The sequence below is a fragment of the Papaver somniferum genome, chromosome 3 (assembly GCF_003573695.1).
Source record: "Papaver somniferum cultivar HN1 chromosome 3, ASM357369v1, whole genome shotgun sequence".
Classification (NCBI taxonomy): domain Eukaryota; kingdom Viridiplantae; phylum Streptophyta; class Magnoliopsida; order Ranunculales; family Papaveraceae; genus Papaver; species Papaver somniferum.
In genome coordinates, this window is record NC_039360.1 from 187,297,395 (window position 1) to 187,315,571 (window position 18,177).

The window sequence follows — 18,177 nt, forward strand, 5'->3', positions numbered from 1 at the left end:
CGGTAAAAGAAGCACGAGAACTGGGGCACACAGATTGTGTTCAGTAAGGCTGTAGAATTCGATTGAATTCTTATAAAAAGTTATGTCTATAAACTTGAGAAATGTTTGTGTTTTTACTTGCTTAAGTACTTATTATGATCCATGTACCTTGCTTATCGTTCATTTCTACCTAACTTGATCCGTGTTTAAGGTTCTTATATGTTTAGGTTTGAAAATAGTTGTTCGGGATGTTTGGACTTCATGGTACACATTTCAGGGATGCATACCATCATTTAAAATCAAAATCCAGGGGTTTAAGTTCGCAAACCCAGTCTGCAAACTTTTTTTTCTCATGAAAATTCGTCTGCAAACCCGTCTGCATACTTGACGTCGATATTCAGTAAACTTGTCTTGGTCGTAACTTATTCGTCCGAACTCGGAATAAACTCATTCTTTTTGAATTCTCTTCCTCTTTGAATTCTCTTCAAAATGGAGATGAGAATTATTGATTTTGGATGAGTTAAGATTGGTATTTGTCCTGTCTCTTGTTTTTGAGTGTTTTGCTCCATTTCGTCGCACTTGTTCCACTTCTCTTGGACTTGGGAACTTGGATTCTTGGAGTAATACTCTTCTAAGCTAATTTGTAGCTTTTACTAGAATGTTTTTGGTGAATCACAAAAATGGAAGTTCAAGAATGGAAATTAGTACGCATTGTTATGGAATTCTTGAATGTTCACAATCATCCTTTGTGAACTGTGGTGCATGGTTGTTCGTGACTTTGTATGTTCTTCTTTGTGAAAATATTTTTATACGCCTTTGGTAGCTATTCTTGGTGTAAATCATGGCGAAAAAGATGATTCTACCCTCTAAGGACAAATCATCTTATATGTGCATTACGAGTTTGTCATGATGCCTAGGAAACTTCTTATGAGAATTTATTCTTGTTTTTGAGAAGGATTACTAGAGTTTGGAATAGCCATTATTGTGATTACACATAGCTATGTCCAACTTTTTTCATCTTCATGTTTTTTTAGGTTTATTGGTTTTTAAATTCTAAAAATATTTGAAGGATGATATCATTGCAGTATTAATTTGTTTGATTCTGAAGTATTGTAATATTTTATGGGATATGTATTGTTTGCGTCCGTGAACTTGAAGGTCCTATATGTTGTCAAAAGTAAAGTCGTTCAAATATTGATATTCGTATTGATGAAAGGACGAATGGACTTTTGACAAATACAAGAGTTATCCCAATGCAGTCATTTATTTGATGGAAAATAGGATGAAATCTTTTGTAAGACAAGGATAAAGTCTATTATGTCGTTATGCATATAGTGATGGGAAATAGAATAGATCCTTGTATGTTATCCACGGTATTGATCTTCATTGATCCATTTTGTTATGTTTTACCGTGAAGGCTCCATTGTGTATCTTATGTTGAGCACCTTACAACTATGTCGATTAATATTGGCCTTGTTGGTTGTTCCATGAGATGCTATATGTTGAGCATTTTTGAACTAAATTAATCATCTTGACGGGCGTTGGGAGTGTAGTGTTGTGTTCGACCGTCTAGGGAATAAGCGGGCCCGCCGGTGGTCATCACAGTGATCGCCTACTCCTGCTAGGGTTGGGCTAGGCTGGTTAAATCATGCGGTCAACTTGCATGGCCGTGATTGTTTCTGAGACTGATATGGACAATCCATTCCTTAAGGAAATTAAATACATTCGATCGAGCTGTTTCGCGTCGATTCGAAATTATCTTTGTCAGAGAGTGATGCAGCATGTACGGGTATTTCGTGCATATCTCAAAACTGGCACTTGGAGATTCATGTTACTCTGCTGAGAGTGAACACTCAGTCGTCATGTCATGCTAATAATGAGAGTTCGGCTAGTAACAACACAGGAAATACTAGGAAAATCATGCATTAATTAATAATGCTAAAGAATTCACAGAATATTTGGGATTGCTGTCGCATGCACCATTCTGGGTGAATTTTTGTGTATTTATTGAATTGCTTCGAATAAATAAAGTGAAGAGGTTTTCTGCGCTCATCACTTATCAAACGGCTTTACCCTTTGCAGGATGTCAGCGCATTAAATACTGGCTTTACAATTTTAGCCCTGAACTAAAATCCACCATCAACACTTGGTAAAACTATTCAAAATGCCTGTCTTTTGTATTGATATGAATTTAATTAGAAATCGATCTTAAGAAATCACCTAAGATGGTGTGATCGATATTTTGTAATTGGTATGACCAACTCTAGACATTGGGGAACCGATCCTAGTAAGAGGTGTTAAAGTATAGCTCGGTTGAACCCACCAAGCGTTGGTATGTCAAGTTTGGTTGTCATATTTTAGTGAACCAAAACTCATTTAAAGAGTCGTGATGCATGTCGTGAGTGCAATCAAATTAAATCACTTATTTCCACACAATTAACTGGTAATATAAAGGAAGCAAAGATCGTTCCCACGAAGAGCAGGGAGTTTAGTTAGCAAAAAGGCCACAATTGGGGGGTTCTGTTTTTAGATTATAAACAAAGTAAGTAAAGCAATTGAATTGAGTTGCAAGCAATAAGGACAAATATGATCAGGGAATCCTTCTTCGTTACTAAATAGTCATCAAAGTAGCATATTCATGTATTGTATATCATTCACAGATTATTATCAACCGTGGGAAAGCATCTAGCGCAGTGCTATCCTCAAAATTCCTTAAGTCACTGGACACTGAAGCGCTCGAATGCCAGATTCTATTCTATAAACCACCTAGAAGTAGCGCACTCTAAGTGTAATTTGGTTGATTGCTTTATATTTTGTGAATTTAGGTCAATCCTAGTAGTTGAACTCTTTGCGTAAGGTTCACTTTCTAGTGTTGTTTCTACTTGAGATGGCTCCACAGAATCCCTCTTCAAGGTTTCACAATTTCTACTCGTGTAGAGAATTATTCAACAATTACGGATATCCTAATTCTCTACTAGCATTAAGTTAACTAATAAACTAGTTCAGTTGGCCACCTAAACAATTTATCAATCAAACATAAAACTAATTATTGTAAAAACAAACAATAATCATGTGAAGAGTTAAAATAGATTTATATGCTAAATTGAATCATATATTAGAACTTAAAATTCATCCCCAATCACTAAGAAGTTTAGCTACTCATGGGATTAGTGAAACCCATGAGATACATGTGATAAAAGTAAGAGAAATAATTACGGTGATGAAAATAGCTCCAAAACCCTAGGTTTCTCCTCTTGTGTTCTTCTCCCCAAAATCTTATAAAAGATTAAAAGATATTTCCCAAAAACATTACAAGAGCCTCTTATATAGTACCCAAGTTGCAGGTGAGCCCGTGCTCGAATTCCGGTCGAAATCAGTTGCCAAAATCTCGTCAAAATTCCAAATATAAACCTCTGCCAAAGTTTGGCCGTGAGAAATCAGCTCAAACGGGCTCGCGCAGGTAACATGCCCAGCCTAAATGTCTTTTTTTAAACTGAAATTGGCATGTCAGTTGGCTGGAACTGACAGTGTATCTTTATTCTCTATTACTGACAGGATTTTCCATACGTAAGTTTTCCAGTAACTTTTCCTCAGAATCTTCTTTTCAAACACGGCTGGATTTTCCATACGCAAACTCTCCTGGAGCTTTTCTCACAATTCTTATTTTCAACTACGGCTGGGACTTCCCATACGATACTTGTCCTGGATGTTTTTCTTAAAATTCTTCTTTTCCATAACGTTTGGGTTTTTCATACGAAACTTCTCCTGTAACTTCTTCATTATCTACTGCTTCTACGACTAAGTCCATCTCGAACTGGCAGAGACCCTATCCTCCAACTCGAGCACCACATCACCATCATCTCTCTGTTTATAGCTCCACCGTAACTACATCATAATTCCATGTCTTCTCTCCATCTTCACTGCCATCAGCAGCAGTAATCTTCCATTCCCAGCCAACAATCCACCTTCGTTAGCTGCAACCCAACAACAACAGATTAAAACTCCTTCATGTTCTCGTCTCCCTGTTTTGATCGAAACTCATTCATTCTCATTCTACCGATGATGATCATCACCAGCCACAACTTCACTGGAAGCAATCGAACCAACTCCATCATCTTCTCTGTTGCTGATCATATCGACCTGAACTCACAGCTCCAAGTGATCCATCCCGATCAACTCCATTGATCTCGTCTCTGCTCATTACAAATTCCAATCACCGAGCATGCATGTTGTTGAAGATGAAGATATATTAAGGCACCCGAACTTACGATAGGGCAGTTCTGAAGTCTGCCCCTAAATAGTTTCTAGCAGGTATCTCCCTTGAGTAACTCAGGTGGATGCCTTTATAAATTCTGTGTAGTCGACACCTTTTGCAACTTTAACTCGCTTCAATTGCTTGTAATTTCTTCATACAATGTCGGCATAGCTCCATTCTTTCGCCGTTGGCTTCGCCTTTTCGTCCTCTTCAAGGTGATAGTAAGAACTCCTAGATTCGAACGAGTTTCACTTGGTCTTTGGCCCTTCTCCGCTTGTAGCTAACTTCTTTTGTTGCACAATAAATTGCAAATTCACTTCTTTTGGATGACTCACCTACTAAAACACAAATAAAACAAAACGAACGTAATATACAAATAATTTACAAGAAAATAGCAATTACTAACATGGATTCGACACTAAATATATGCAAAATATGCAGTCAACAAATTCCCCCATACTTGGCTATTGCTAGTCCTCGAGCAAACTATCTAACTTAAATACAACAACTCCTTGTCGTAGAGGACATGGTTGCACTTAGCATGTGCAATAGGACTTTGAACCCCTAGGTGTACCTAGTGGACGAGTTATAGTCTCATGAGGGCTTATCAGAAATATACCCACAAAACCTACTCCAACTTCAAAGCGTTCCAGCTTCCTAAGCATCCAAAGAACTATGAGGGCATAAAGTTTCTGCATGCTAGTAATAAGAAGTTAGAACTACCAAAGAATATATTCTCATTCTTAAATGTTGAGTGAGAAATAACTACACCATAATGAGAGAACACGTGTTTTAGAGCGATCAATAAGCATTTCGCCTCGACTTCTGCCTCACTTAAAAGGATTTTATGATAGTTGCACTCAATAAGACGACTTTTTTATGTGTACCACATGTGTGCAAGTAGGAATAAAGAGAGAATCCTACACACGTTGAATGGTGGGAAGGAAACCTTCCGAATTATTTCTGGAGACCCCACAAGATCGTGGGAAATAAAGATATTTTTCTGATGATCTCTAAGGAAGGAAATCAACCATTATAGCAAGGGTGAGAGTACTTACCACCTTCACATCCGATCGGCAGTGACGAAAGCACCACTCTCACAACATCCAATAGAAACGTAGTCTTCAGCTCGTCTTCTTCATCTTCTCGGTCTTCAACTGTTGATGATAAACTCTTGGTCTTGTAGAACTTCGACAATTTGTACTCTTTCACTCAAGTTCCTTGTTGCTTGGAACTTCTTTATATATATATATATATATATATATATCCCATGGCCTTATTGAACAAATAACAACCTAAATGCAAATTTATTATTATTATTATTATTTTTTTTTATTTTCAATTTTTTTTATGCTTTTTTTTAAAGAGATTGCAACTAAAACGATAAAAATGAAATAAAATTAACATGGCCATGAAAGAAGTATTTTACCGCTTTCATCTTCACAACTTGTATTGTCTCCGTATCATAAACTTTAATAATTCTTATCTTTTGATTTTCTTCACTCTTGTAAATAAGTCTTCATACTTTGATATAAAATTCCTCTCCTTATATGTAAGTCTTCAACATGTATATAAAATTTTTCTCATGTATATGTTGCTTTAATTGAATATGAAATTTCGCTCTTCCATGAATTGTTGCTTGTAAACCTTAAACGTCTTCAACTTTCCTTGTAGATTCTGATGTTGCTCCACTTGTTGATGATGATGATGGTGTTTTTATGGATCTGTTGTTTGCGACAGAGAGAATGATGTTAACTGCAAATCAAACTACAAGAAGGTGGTTTTCATCTATAGGCGCCACCCTCATGATTGACAAAATTAGCACTCGACAGATCAAAGAGTAGTGATTCTATTGGTGGGAGGTTGGGTAGCTCACCATTCTACCCGGAATTAATATACGGTGTCACACACTCAAAAGAAACCTCTTTAGTCAGCTACAAAGGAAATTCAGTCTGGTGCCTCTGTTGATTGAAAATAGGTAGTCTCCACTAATGATTGATCATCAACTCTAATATTTCATTTCTCCCTGCTCCTCATTTGCATCACCGGCATGATTAAATCCATTATTTAACACTCTAACAACCAAGAAATCCAACGTAGTTCCCTAACACTTCTAAGTTCAATTATGTCGGTCAGAATTCTCTATGTAAACATACCTAGAAGTACGCTAGTGACTCTAAAATCTCTACAAGTTGGAGGTTTTATGCAAAAATTTTGAAAAACTCTATATGCAAAATATCCAAACACTCCCCCACACTTAAACTTTAGAATGTCCTCAATGTGTAAAATCGAAAGTTCTGAATTCTTACATAACAACAGATAAAACGCAAGAACTATAGAAATTGGTAAGGAATTTGGAAAAACTACATTTCACAAAAGTTGTTCATATATGTGTTTTTTACAAAATGTCAAAAGGGAACAATGTTTCGATAAACGGTATGATAGTTATGGTCTCTGGACTGAACTACGCGTAGTCTGAATTTTTCTGACGAAAAGGTATTCGTCATAATTTTCTTCTAAAATAGATTCCGGACTCAATGAAATTAAACATGGGGATGAAAATATGATATGAAAACGATAAAAACAAAAATAAAATGGATTAAGATACAAAACGTATGGGTTGCCTCCCATTTAGCGCTTAGTTTTACGTCCTCAGCCCGACTTGGCATTCTCCAAACTACTCCTCCAGAGGGAGTACATCACGAAGCTCAATCACGTCCACTTTACTTTGAATATCTTCACTTTCGTGAGACTAGTAACTTCAACTGCACCATAAGGAAAAACATTAGTAACAACAAAAGGTCCACTCCAAGGTGACCTTATCTTACCGGGAAACAACTTAAGACGAGAATTAAATAGAAGAACCTTTTGGCCCACAACAAAACTCTTTCTAGAAATCATCTTGTCATGAAAAAGTTTAGACTTTTCTTTGTAAGTTCGAGCACTCTCGTAAGCATCATTACGTATCTCCTCTAGCTCATTAAGTTGTAACTTTCTATGTTTCCCCGCATTGTCGTAATCCATGTTGCACATCTTTATCGCCTTATAATCCTTAAGTTCAAGTTCAACCGGAAGATGACAAGCTTTTCCATACACCAACCGATATGGAGACATACCAATCGGTGTTTTATATGCCCAAAGTGCATCGTTGAGTCTATAACTCCAATCTTTCCGTGTTGTGTTAACGGTTTTCTCTAATATGGACTTAATCTCATGATTTGAAATTTCATCTTGCCCACTAGTTTGTGGGTGATATGGCGTACCGACCTTGTGATTTATGTTGTACTTCTTGAGAAGAGCGTGGAAGGATTTCTTGAAGTGCGAACCTCCATCAACCACTCTTGGTGTACCATGTCTAGAAAAAATATATTCCTTCCCAAACTCATAAACAACTTGAGAATCATTAGCATTCCACCCATTTTGAAACATAATCCACAGCAAGAAGTATATAAAATTTTCCATCCGAATCGACAAAAGGACCGATAAAATCAATTCCACACACATCAAATACTTCCACAGAAATAATTGGTGTGAGTGTCATTTGATTTCAAACACCTAGATTGCCCGTTCCTTGACATTTATCACAAGCTTTACAAAAAATGTATGCATCCTCAAATAAAGTGGGCCAATAAAATCCACTGTCAAGGACTTTGAGAGCATTACGTTTAGAACCAAAATGACCACCACATGCATAAGTATGGCAAAAATTAAGGATGGATTGGAATTCAGAGTTAGGTACGCACCTGCGGATTATTTGATCGGAACCATATTTCCAAAAGTAGGGCTCGTCCCAAACATACTGCTTGGCTATCTTCTTAAGCTTAAGCTTTTGAAAATTAGACATTGTACTAGGTACTTGCCTTGTAACCAAGTAGTTCACTATATCAGCGTACCAAGGTGTTGAATCTTCAATTGAGAAAAGTTGTTCGTCGGGAAAACGATCGTGTAAAGGAAGTTCTTCTTCAGATATAACAAGTCTACTAAGATGATCCGCAACAGTATTCTCAACACCTCTCTTATCCTTGATTTCATAATCAAATTCTTGCAATAACAATATCCACCGTATAAGTCTCGGCTTAGCTTCTTTCTTCTTAAGTAGGTACCTAAGTGATGCATGATCGGAATACACAACCACTTTTGCACCCACCAAATACGATCTAAATTTTTCTAGTACAAAAGTTATAGCCAACAACTCTTTCTCGGTGGTAGAATAGTTAATTTGAGCATCGTTTAGGATCCTAGATGCATAATAAATCACATGGGACAGCTTTTCCACTCTTTGACCCAAAATAACTCTGTAGATGGGGAAAAACGAGTTACTGGTTTTGAAGGAATTGAGGAGACGACCGTGCAGAGGAAACTCCTTGAACCGAGCGAACTGTTAAACCTCATATATATGCACTGCAAGAAGGGAGTGCTTTGAATTCGAGAGATCAATCTGTAGTACTCCGGCCTAAACCAATACAATGGTCGTTCCAGAGCAAATTCGGTCACAAGAGAGGATGGGTCGATCTGTAGGAGGAAAGCTGAAAAATGTGTGAGATCAATGGTAATCGAAGATTGTAGGTGTGTTGTGTATTCTGAAAATAAGATAAGTTCTGAATGATTGAATTTTGCTTTATTGAGAGTAATTGCTCAGACGTTGAGTTGTTGATCTCGTGTTGTCTGCTTTTACGTAAGATTGTCATGTTTTCAATCATGATTCAGAGACTTATTTATATTGCTAGAATTGTAAACACCTTGATCCCATGAAGTGTGACAGTTGCTGGAATCAAAGAGTGGGGAAGTGAAAATAGTGTTAAAACCAGTTGCTCATCGTGCGGAGACTTGGTTAATTTTCTACCCACTACTTTGTTAACTCCTTCAACTGATTACACGACTTGCTCACATTCTCATCGTGTGTATGAACACACGTTCCGTAGACCGCCAGACCAAAACCCTAGTTAATATCCCCCCATGTAACACGATTCATGTCTCGTGATTGTGGAGTCTGCAAGGCAGACGTATATTTAGTTAGTCAGTTGCTGACTTTATGGGACGATGAGTCCTGAGTCGAACGTGATTTGAAAATGTTCTGAGACTCATGAATTGAACGTGTTTGTTGAGACAGAAGTATAATTGTCGAATAAATGTTGATAGTTATGGTGAGAAAATATTTCTCATGGATCATTGAATATTGATAGTTGAACCAATACTCCTTAGTCTGAGCAAATATTGCTCATTTGAGCAAGTGTTGCTCGTTTGATGAATTATTGGTAGCATGACCAGATAAAATATTATTTTAAGATACTGGCAACTGAACCGAGTATAATTAATAAAATGTTGATCATGGGATCATCGTAAAATTATTAGTGTTTGAATATGCTCAGAATTATGTTTTTGCAGAGCTTTGGATTTGAAATCCTAATTTTGATCAATTGCTGATCAATTGATGATTTATTGAAAATCAACCATGGAGTGAAGGAGGGACCGGCTATATGGGATGATGGATCGACCATGTAGCTCTCAGATGCTCGAGTGAACAAAATACCAAAGTCTCTTGAAGACCAGTTGGTGAAAAGATGATTAAATACTGATTTAATCATTTATTCAAACAATGTTCGTCTGAACCTTAGGTGATAAAACCTAATAAATTATGAAGAGATGAGGAACCGACAAGAGGTCATGAAACCAACCCTGGGTGGTCATGGGATCGACTGACGATCATTTTATGAAGTTCCAAATTGTTTGGAAGAGTTTGAAGCTAATATGAATAAATTAGGTCAAATGATGAAAATATGTGGGACCGGCCTCTTGCCAGCCAAAGAGCCAACCTTGGTCGGTCAAGGTAGTATGCTCGCGTCACCAAAGTGTTCGTGTCTCAGTCCTGAGAGTTTCGATATTTTCTGATATGCGTTTGAGCAACATTTTGAGAAAATATGAAGGATTCAGGGTTTCGCTGAAACTAGGGAATCTTCAAGAGATGATGAAAAATAATTAATAAAATAGGAGATTGCAAGATGTGGGACCGGCCACGGCTAGGGCATGGTCGGCCAGCTAGCAAGCTCGGTCCCGCATCACCTTTCCCAATTTTATGTGTTTTCCCTGATGTGAGGGAAATATCATGAAATTGAGGAATTTCATGAAGTTAAGGAATTTCCATGAGATTATGGAAATCAATTCTTCTTAATATAATATAAAGGAGAATGATTTTGCTGATTTGGCGTCCTTACATTCATTTTCACAAATGGTACAATAATAGAGTGCCACGTGGCACATAGAAATTTAAGAAAACCTTTTTCGACACAAGAGACGTCTTTTGGTTGTGCCTAAAGTTGTCAGTGTCACCTAACATGCTGTACGAAAAGAACCAGATATTGTTCTGGATCGTTTTTCACCTAATAAAATAGACGCGTCTTTTCGTTTGAGATTCTTATCTCAACATTTGGAACTTCTTTTATTCACCAACAGGTGTGTCTTTTGGAAAGAGATGGACAGTTTCTGGCCAACAGGTACGTCTCAAATAAAAAGACATGACTGTTTGAAACTGCAAATATATTTTCTCAGAGTCTCGACTTGCACTCTGATTAGTTTCAAATGATCATGTAAGATTATAATTGAGATACAATTATCTTCCTGTACGGTTTGTTTTGGGTCTGAAGAATCGTCTTACATTCATCCGGTCGAGGCGAGATTCAAGAAAAGGCTTGCAATAGATGCACTCACCTAGCAGTCCCCGTTCCATGCCACAGCGAAACGACATGCGTAGAAAAGGTATTCCCCAGCCATGTTCACGTTACATGGTCCAACCTGAACGAAAGTTGCCATACTACGATAAGCTTGCATGGATAGACATAGTCTATAACATCCGGTCGAGGCCAGAGTCAATCATAATTTTCTGTTCAATCATAAATAGGTAAAACGATAATCAGTCCCCTCACCTTCTAATAATAACAAATTCAGATTTGATTTAATGAAGATTTTCTCTTGATTTTGCTTTGTATATGCAGGTTCAGGTGTTCCAAAGCCAAATGGATAAAAATCATTTGGGACTGGAAAATGTAAAGATCCCATATAGTTACAGTTACTATGGAAATGGTTGCACCAGAAGCACAGTATAGTTTGTTCGGGAAACTTCTTTTACTGAGATGGATGATCATCCCATATAGGATCTTGGAGGCTGCACGGTATATGTTTGCTAATCTCTCTCTGACGATATAACTTCTTTAAGCATCTCTATCGGTACATTGGCAATGATACTCCATTGTTATATTACAGATTTTTGGGGGAAATACGTAATCTACGCATTTTTTGTATAGATGAAGTTCAAGTATATATATTCTAGTGACACTTCTGGATCGGGAAAAAAAATACTCAAGTACGTACGAATACAATACAGGTATGTAAATCAAAAACTCTATCTTCAAATCCATTTTTTTGTTTGGACTTCTGAATTTATGCAAATATAGACGTAGCCGATGCTATAGTTTTCCAAGTGAACGTTTGATTTCGGTTCCTGTTTGTAAAAACTCATTAGGTTAGCAAATGATGTTCTCACTATTTCGGTTGCACATTAGTGTCTGTCGGCATTCCTAATTACTAACCCTTTTCATTCATTTGCTATTTGAATGTTTATCGTTTATGCTACTGGCATTTGAAAAAAAGAGAACGAACTGATGCGGGATTCTTTTTATTGTTTGTTTTACAGGGATACGAAAGTAAGATAAATCCTTTACGGGATAATATAAGTCAGGTCTATGTCCTCATACTATCAAAGCGACATCTAATTCCATCGTGATGGGGATGAGGAAGACAAACTCCATGACTAAAAATAATGAGAAAGATGCATGTCATGTTAAGAGAGTGATGAAAGGGGGCGGTAATCCAAATAGAGATAAAAACGAAGAAAATAAAAACTGGAAATGAAAGAATGATGAACATAAACAAAAGAAATACTAGGCAGAAAATTTGAGAACCCCTTCAAAATAAATCGTAAATCATAACATAGATTATATATTTTTGTATTAAATGGTTGTGTTGTCGAATGTTTTTTCTGTAATGATTAGGGAAGTACCGACGCAGACATGGAAGATACAAAGGCATGACAATTTCCTACAATCCTGGACGCGCTACGTCATCCAACTATCGATATTTCACACTAAAATCCATGAAGGAAAACGATCTAACATGGTCTTTCAAGTTGACAGCAGAGTTACAGATCTTATGGGAATTCGAGATTGTTGGCCAAATACATGATTCACAAACCGTGCAGAACTGTAAATCCAGATTCACAGTGCATGGATAGAAATAAATGTTCCAAGCACTATCATAAACGGTCACCAATGAAAAAAACTATTGATGAGAAGGGTTTTAGAAGAGATGTTTTACCACACAAAAAAGGTTCATGGAGTTGCTTTGGACAAAACTTGGGTGGTTCCACCTAACAGGGAATTGGTTCTTAAATATGAAGCACTAATTTGTCTCGACCTATGCAGAAGAACAACATCGGTGAAGTACCTGTTTAAATATGTTAAGATCACATGATTTCTTCCGTGACTAGAAATGAGGGTTTAAACAAGATTTGGTGGAATATGATGGTGATATTTTTTTTTAGTCTCACGCGATTGAAGGAGCTGTAAGAAGCAAGAGACAAAAACTTACTGCTCGAACACCAAATAATCCCATAACCCATGATGAGGGTACCATGGACACTATGTAAACCATATATCATAATTCTGTCTTAACTCTGACTTAATTAAGGCTACATAATCTCTTTCTTTTATCGATCCAGTTTTCTTCTTCTTAATATACAAAAAAAAACTGGGAGCTATATTACGATACTAGCCCGTGCATTTGCACGGGCATGCCCATCCCTTGTAATAATAATAATAAAATAAGGAGTAATGAAGTGTGGGACTGGATATGGCCAAGGCATGGCCGGCCGGTCAAAGAGCCCGTCCCAAGGCATTTTTCCTAATTTAATAATATTTTCATGATTTCAGGGAAACATCATAAAATCAAGAGGTTTGTTGAAACCAAGGAATTTGTTGAAATCATGGAGTCTCTATGAGATGAGGGAAACATAAAAAATAATACTAATAATAAAGTAAGGGGCGTGTGGGACCGACTAGGGCATGACCGGCCGGCTAAGGCCCGGTCTCACGAGTTTTCCTAATTTTATATTATTTTTCATGACTTGAAGGAAATTTCATGAATTTAAGGAGTTTTCATGAAACGAATGATATTTGCTCAAATGAAGAGATTTTCATGAGATCAAGGAAAATAATAAAAATATGATAAAATATAAAATTGGTCGTGGGACTGGCCATGGCACGACCGGCCGGCCGGTGGGCCCAGTCCCCTGGCACCTCAATTAATATTTTATTATTTATTATTTTCTTCCTATTTTGCATAGGTTCATCGTTCCTTCGTGTTTTGGAATGCTCGTTCGTGCATTTAGGTGCTTGTTTGTGCATTATTTCTGAGTACACTTGCACCATTTTGGTCGGGGCTTACTCGATAGCGGCTCAGATGCCCGCACGTTGAATATTTATCACTAACCCGTGGAATTCTGCTGGGAAGAACCACAAATTGAAGTGACGAAATATTACGAAGAATCGTAGAATATTGCTGAATATTCAGTTAACGATTAGAGATAATTAATTGATAGCTCTATACTAGCAGGCATGCTATCTAGGAGCATTAATTATTCAAGATTGAGCGATATGAGCTTGTTGAAGCGTCATATTTATTATGTATAGTATAGTCAGGGAAAACACGTTGTTGCATCTTGAAGACGCTATCCTTCTATACTAGCAGGAAAGCTGTCTAGGAGCCATCCAATCATAATGATTCTATACACATGTCTTTTATATAGTCAGGGAAAACATTGTTACATCCTGAAGACGTTATCGCTCTATACTAGCAGGCAAGTTGTCTAGGAGCCGTCCAATCGTTCGATTCTATATAAAAGTGATTACTGAAATTGTTTAGTATTCATGAGATATGCCATTGTCTCAGTTGAGAGACTGCACATCTGCATATGCTATAAGAGACAGTATTCTCGGTCAGAGGTTCTTGCGGCATGAACTTTCATGCTTCAATGAGAGACATGAGCCTCAATACTCAGCTGATTGCTAGATCAGGAGTATGTACAATTATGATTTTACGATTTTAGCCTTTGTCAAAAATCCACCATCTACATTAAGTCCCCTGCTTAGTGAGGGACAGTCATGTTCCTCAGTCAGCACTGGATGGTGATTTTCTAGTCATAAACGAAATAAGTAACTGAACTTAGTCGTTAGATAAGATGTTACCGGATTTTCGATTGTACGAGCGAACCATGGCTTGAACGAAGATCCCAGTGGCACGATAGAGCATTGCCTAATGAGCGTAAAGTGGTGTAGCGCCGCTGATTTGGTGATGGAACCTTGGTCGGTTTAGGATTCACGGATCCGGGCCCAATAAAGGAATCCGTTTTAGCGTGGACGTTCGTTCGTTAGTTTAAGAAACAAACAAAATAGACCTGAGTCTAATGATAAAAATTTTGTCTATGAGCTTTCACGAAAAACAAAATTTTATTTTTAAAATACGTGAGATTTCAGAAAGTGGAATAAACTCTCGTTTAAAAGGTGGATGCTCGTACGAGAAAAAAAATTTTTGAAAAGACTTGCGTCTGTTAGTAATAAAATTTTGTTTATGAGCTTTCATGAAATTTTTTATCTTCGAGCTTTCAGAAATCTTTGAAAATATATTTTCGCTTCAAGGACAGATGCTCGCGCGAGGGAGCAAAACTATATATATATGTTATTTTTCAAACTTACGTGAGTTTCACGTTAAATATATATATTTTTGTAAAACCAATGTTTTGATTTTGTACAACTGTTGAAAGTAGACAATTATACATGGTGAAATAATGTTTGTATGTAAGTTTTCACAATTGTAGAATGGACGTTTGTCCAATTTTTGAAAAACCAGTGGATATTAAAATTCACGTGGGTTGTTCACGGTTTTATGAAAATCAAGTCATGATTTTGAATAATGAATTTTGCTCGTCTTTGCAGGTTTGAACGAACGAGCAAGTTTTCGAAATTCTGACGTTATAATCACTACAACTAGTGAAATTGCAAATAGGTAAGATTTGGATTGTTACCATTTTTGTTGCGTGTTTGTTATCGGTATATCCATGATTCCATGTCTTTCGCCTCAGATAGTGGTGACTTCTGGTTACAACCACCCTTCTGGCTCTTCCGGCGAACGCTCCAGAAATATCTAAGTCAAAGATGAAGACTTCTGCAGATGAGGTGAGTCAACTTTACAGAGACGCTGGAAAGCTGGTACTTTGTATGTCTCTCGATCATCTAGGAGTCGTCCCTTATCAGTAGAAGAACCGCCGACTTCAGCAAATGAGACTATCGGCTGAAGATGAAGTCAGGATTTGCGTTGATGGTGTAGCTCCTGATCCAATGTGGATGAATGAATAATTTCTTCATCAGAAAATTCAGAAATTAGGTCTTCATTGAAAATGCTGTAGAATCTTTATACGATGTCCGTTCTTGAAGATCTACCCATGTTTCTTCATCCTCAGAAAATTTCCAAGCTTTAGAGAAGAATATTTTCGGCTTTTGAGCATGTTTAAGGCCCGAAATTGACGAAACAGTAAACTTGCAGGAAGTTTTCAGGAAATTTTCAGCTGGCATGTAGTCTAATGTTTTGGCCACATCTATTAGCTCGTTTCTCCAATTGATGTGAATTTTGGATATGTTGTAGATGACATCCATACGAAGAGAATGGTATATGACCGATCCCTAGATTCTTCACCAATTTATCCCAATTTTCTGCTTTGTGCAGGACAATGTAAAATCATCTTAGACGAGCTTATTGTAAAACACTCCCGTTGTGTCTTTAGACCATTCGCTTGTGTCTTCAAAGATTGGAGAAGGATTTTAATGTTATTAATTCATTTGGGATCATGACTCCTTGATTGATACGTGAGCATGGTGCTTGTAGTGCCATCTTGTTTCTGTCAGCCGTAGAAACATTACTTCTGAAACCTTGGTCACGGGACCATAACTGAAGTTGCTCTCAAGAGGGGATGATGTAATGACCATGGTTGCATGTATTGGTGGTAGCATTAATTTTATGATGAATGATTAGCACATAAGAGTCTGGTGCCACGGGTCTTGGACTGTGAAACTGATCATCATGATCAGTGGACCGTCAGTCCCCAATATTTTGTTAAATCTCTTCTTTTCGTTTTCTCTTCTTCTGGCAAGACTTGGATAGAGGACCCAGGCAGAAAATTGATGTAAAGACCTAGGTGATCGAAGTTGAAGGTACCTTGATGAAGGACTTAGTGGAAAGACCTGGTGGACACCGATCGACTGTGGAAGTTATGAATCCCTTCTAAGAATTGCTGCTTGCAGGTTGTATGCTCTGGAAGCTGTAGGAACCTCATACGACGTCGGAATTCGATGCTTGACCCCAAATTTTGAAGATAAGAGACTGATTTATCTCATGAGACAAGAATCACTCAATTTGGAGTTGTAGAGGTCAGCCAATGAAGTGTGCACATTTGTAATTTGTAATCCCGTACAAATTTTTCAGATTTCATAGACCTGACGGTAAATGCCATATCTTTCAGCTTGTATGTCCGATTGATGCGCCCTTTTGGTATGTTGTAGAAGAGATATAGACGAACATATTTCGTTGAGGAAGAATTGTCCCATTCCTCACCCATTGGTACGTTTTTGTAAACCCATAGCCTGAAATTTGTTGTATCTCATTTGTAGAGATTATGAGAACATCTTGTAGAAGACTTTGGATTGTACCCGCCAGTCGTGTAAGATTTGGGAAGACTTTCATGTGAACATGTTATCATGTCTACACATCTTTATATGAATCATTAGTTCTTGGAGAAGTCCGCTTCATGTGTAATACTTCAGAGAATGGTTAGTTGATGAAGCCCTGTCATGAGGATGTTGCTCCTGAGACCGTTGTTGAAGCTGAGATCACGACTGAATTTTCTCCAGATGTTATTGTTGATGCTGAGACTATGAATGGAGTTCCCCCACATATCCTTGTTGATGTCGATACTATGGTTGAAGCTGCTCCAGATACCGAAAAGGTTAGATTATCGACATAGTATTTGATCCTCCTTTATATGCACGAACTGATTGGTGAGTTGAGCATTCCTAAGATGAAGGTGTACTAGGATTTCAACCCAAATTCTCCACAGTGGCTTCGCCAGGGAATCGATGATGTTGTGGCAGATAACAACGGCAGTCTCCATTCTGGATGTGAGGAGAAAAAGTTCCTTGGTCGTGCAAGGCTTGTGATGTAGAGAGGTTCCGTTGATGAAGTTTCACGGAATCACATCAGATTGCAAATTCCGATAAGATCAAGTCCCCAGTGTATGTTGAAGGAGTTTGTGCCATCAATGGATGAATGATGTCGCATCTGCTTCAGAAGTCTTATCATGGGATAATGAAGAATTAGCGATTGTAATTTAGTTACACTTTGATTGCGCTGGTGTTGAATCAGTGTGTCATCGTCGAGATATTTGTGTTGAAGCTAGATGCGCCGTTATAGGAGGTGTACTCTTTGACTGGGAGTACAATTTGAAGGCTTCTAAGAATAAGGCACAGAGAGATGAGCGGTTTTTGATTTTCAGTTGTCCTTGGAAAAGTAGGTGATTGACAGTGGTAGGGATTTTCTTTTGGTTTGATAAAGATTTTCATTTAAATAGACTGATATTGATTGCTGAAAGAGATTCAATTACTGAATGCAAGTATTGCATATGTTTTGGAAATATTGATCAAAACACGAGTAAATTAAGAAAATCTTGCTTCAAACTTCAGATGCTTGAGGGTAAAAGCATCAGATCCCTTAAGAGAACGTCTTAGGCATGATCGTCGTGGCCATGAATATCTTCGGTTCGGATTTTCCTTCAGTAGTCCTCCAAT

The 18,177-nt window shown here is 37.5% G+C and overlaps 1 protein-coding gene across 1 annotated transcript in view; it reads left to right on the forward strand.

Moving 5' to 3' along the window:
• The window catches only part of LOC113360432 (uncharacterized mitochondrial protein AtMg00810-like), a 33,664-nt gene extending 22,330 nt beyond the window's left edge, over nucleotides 1-11,334 (forward strand). The window contains exons 2-3 of the mRNA XM_026603940.1: nucleotides 10,685-10,725; nucleotides 11,224-11,334. Coding sequence (XP_026459725.1) covers nucleotides 10,685-10,725; nucleotides 11,224-11,334 — 152 coding nt within the window. The remainder of the gene's footprint in view (nucleotides 1-10,684; nucleotides 10,726-11,223) is intronic.
• The last annotated feature ends 6,843 nt before the right edge of the window (nucleotides 11,335-18,177 follow it).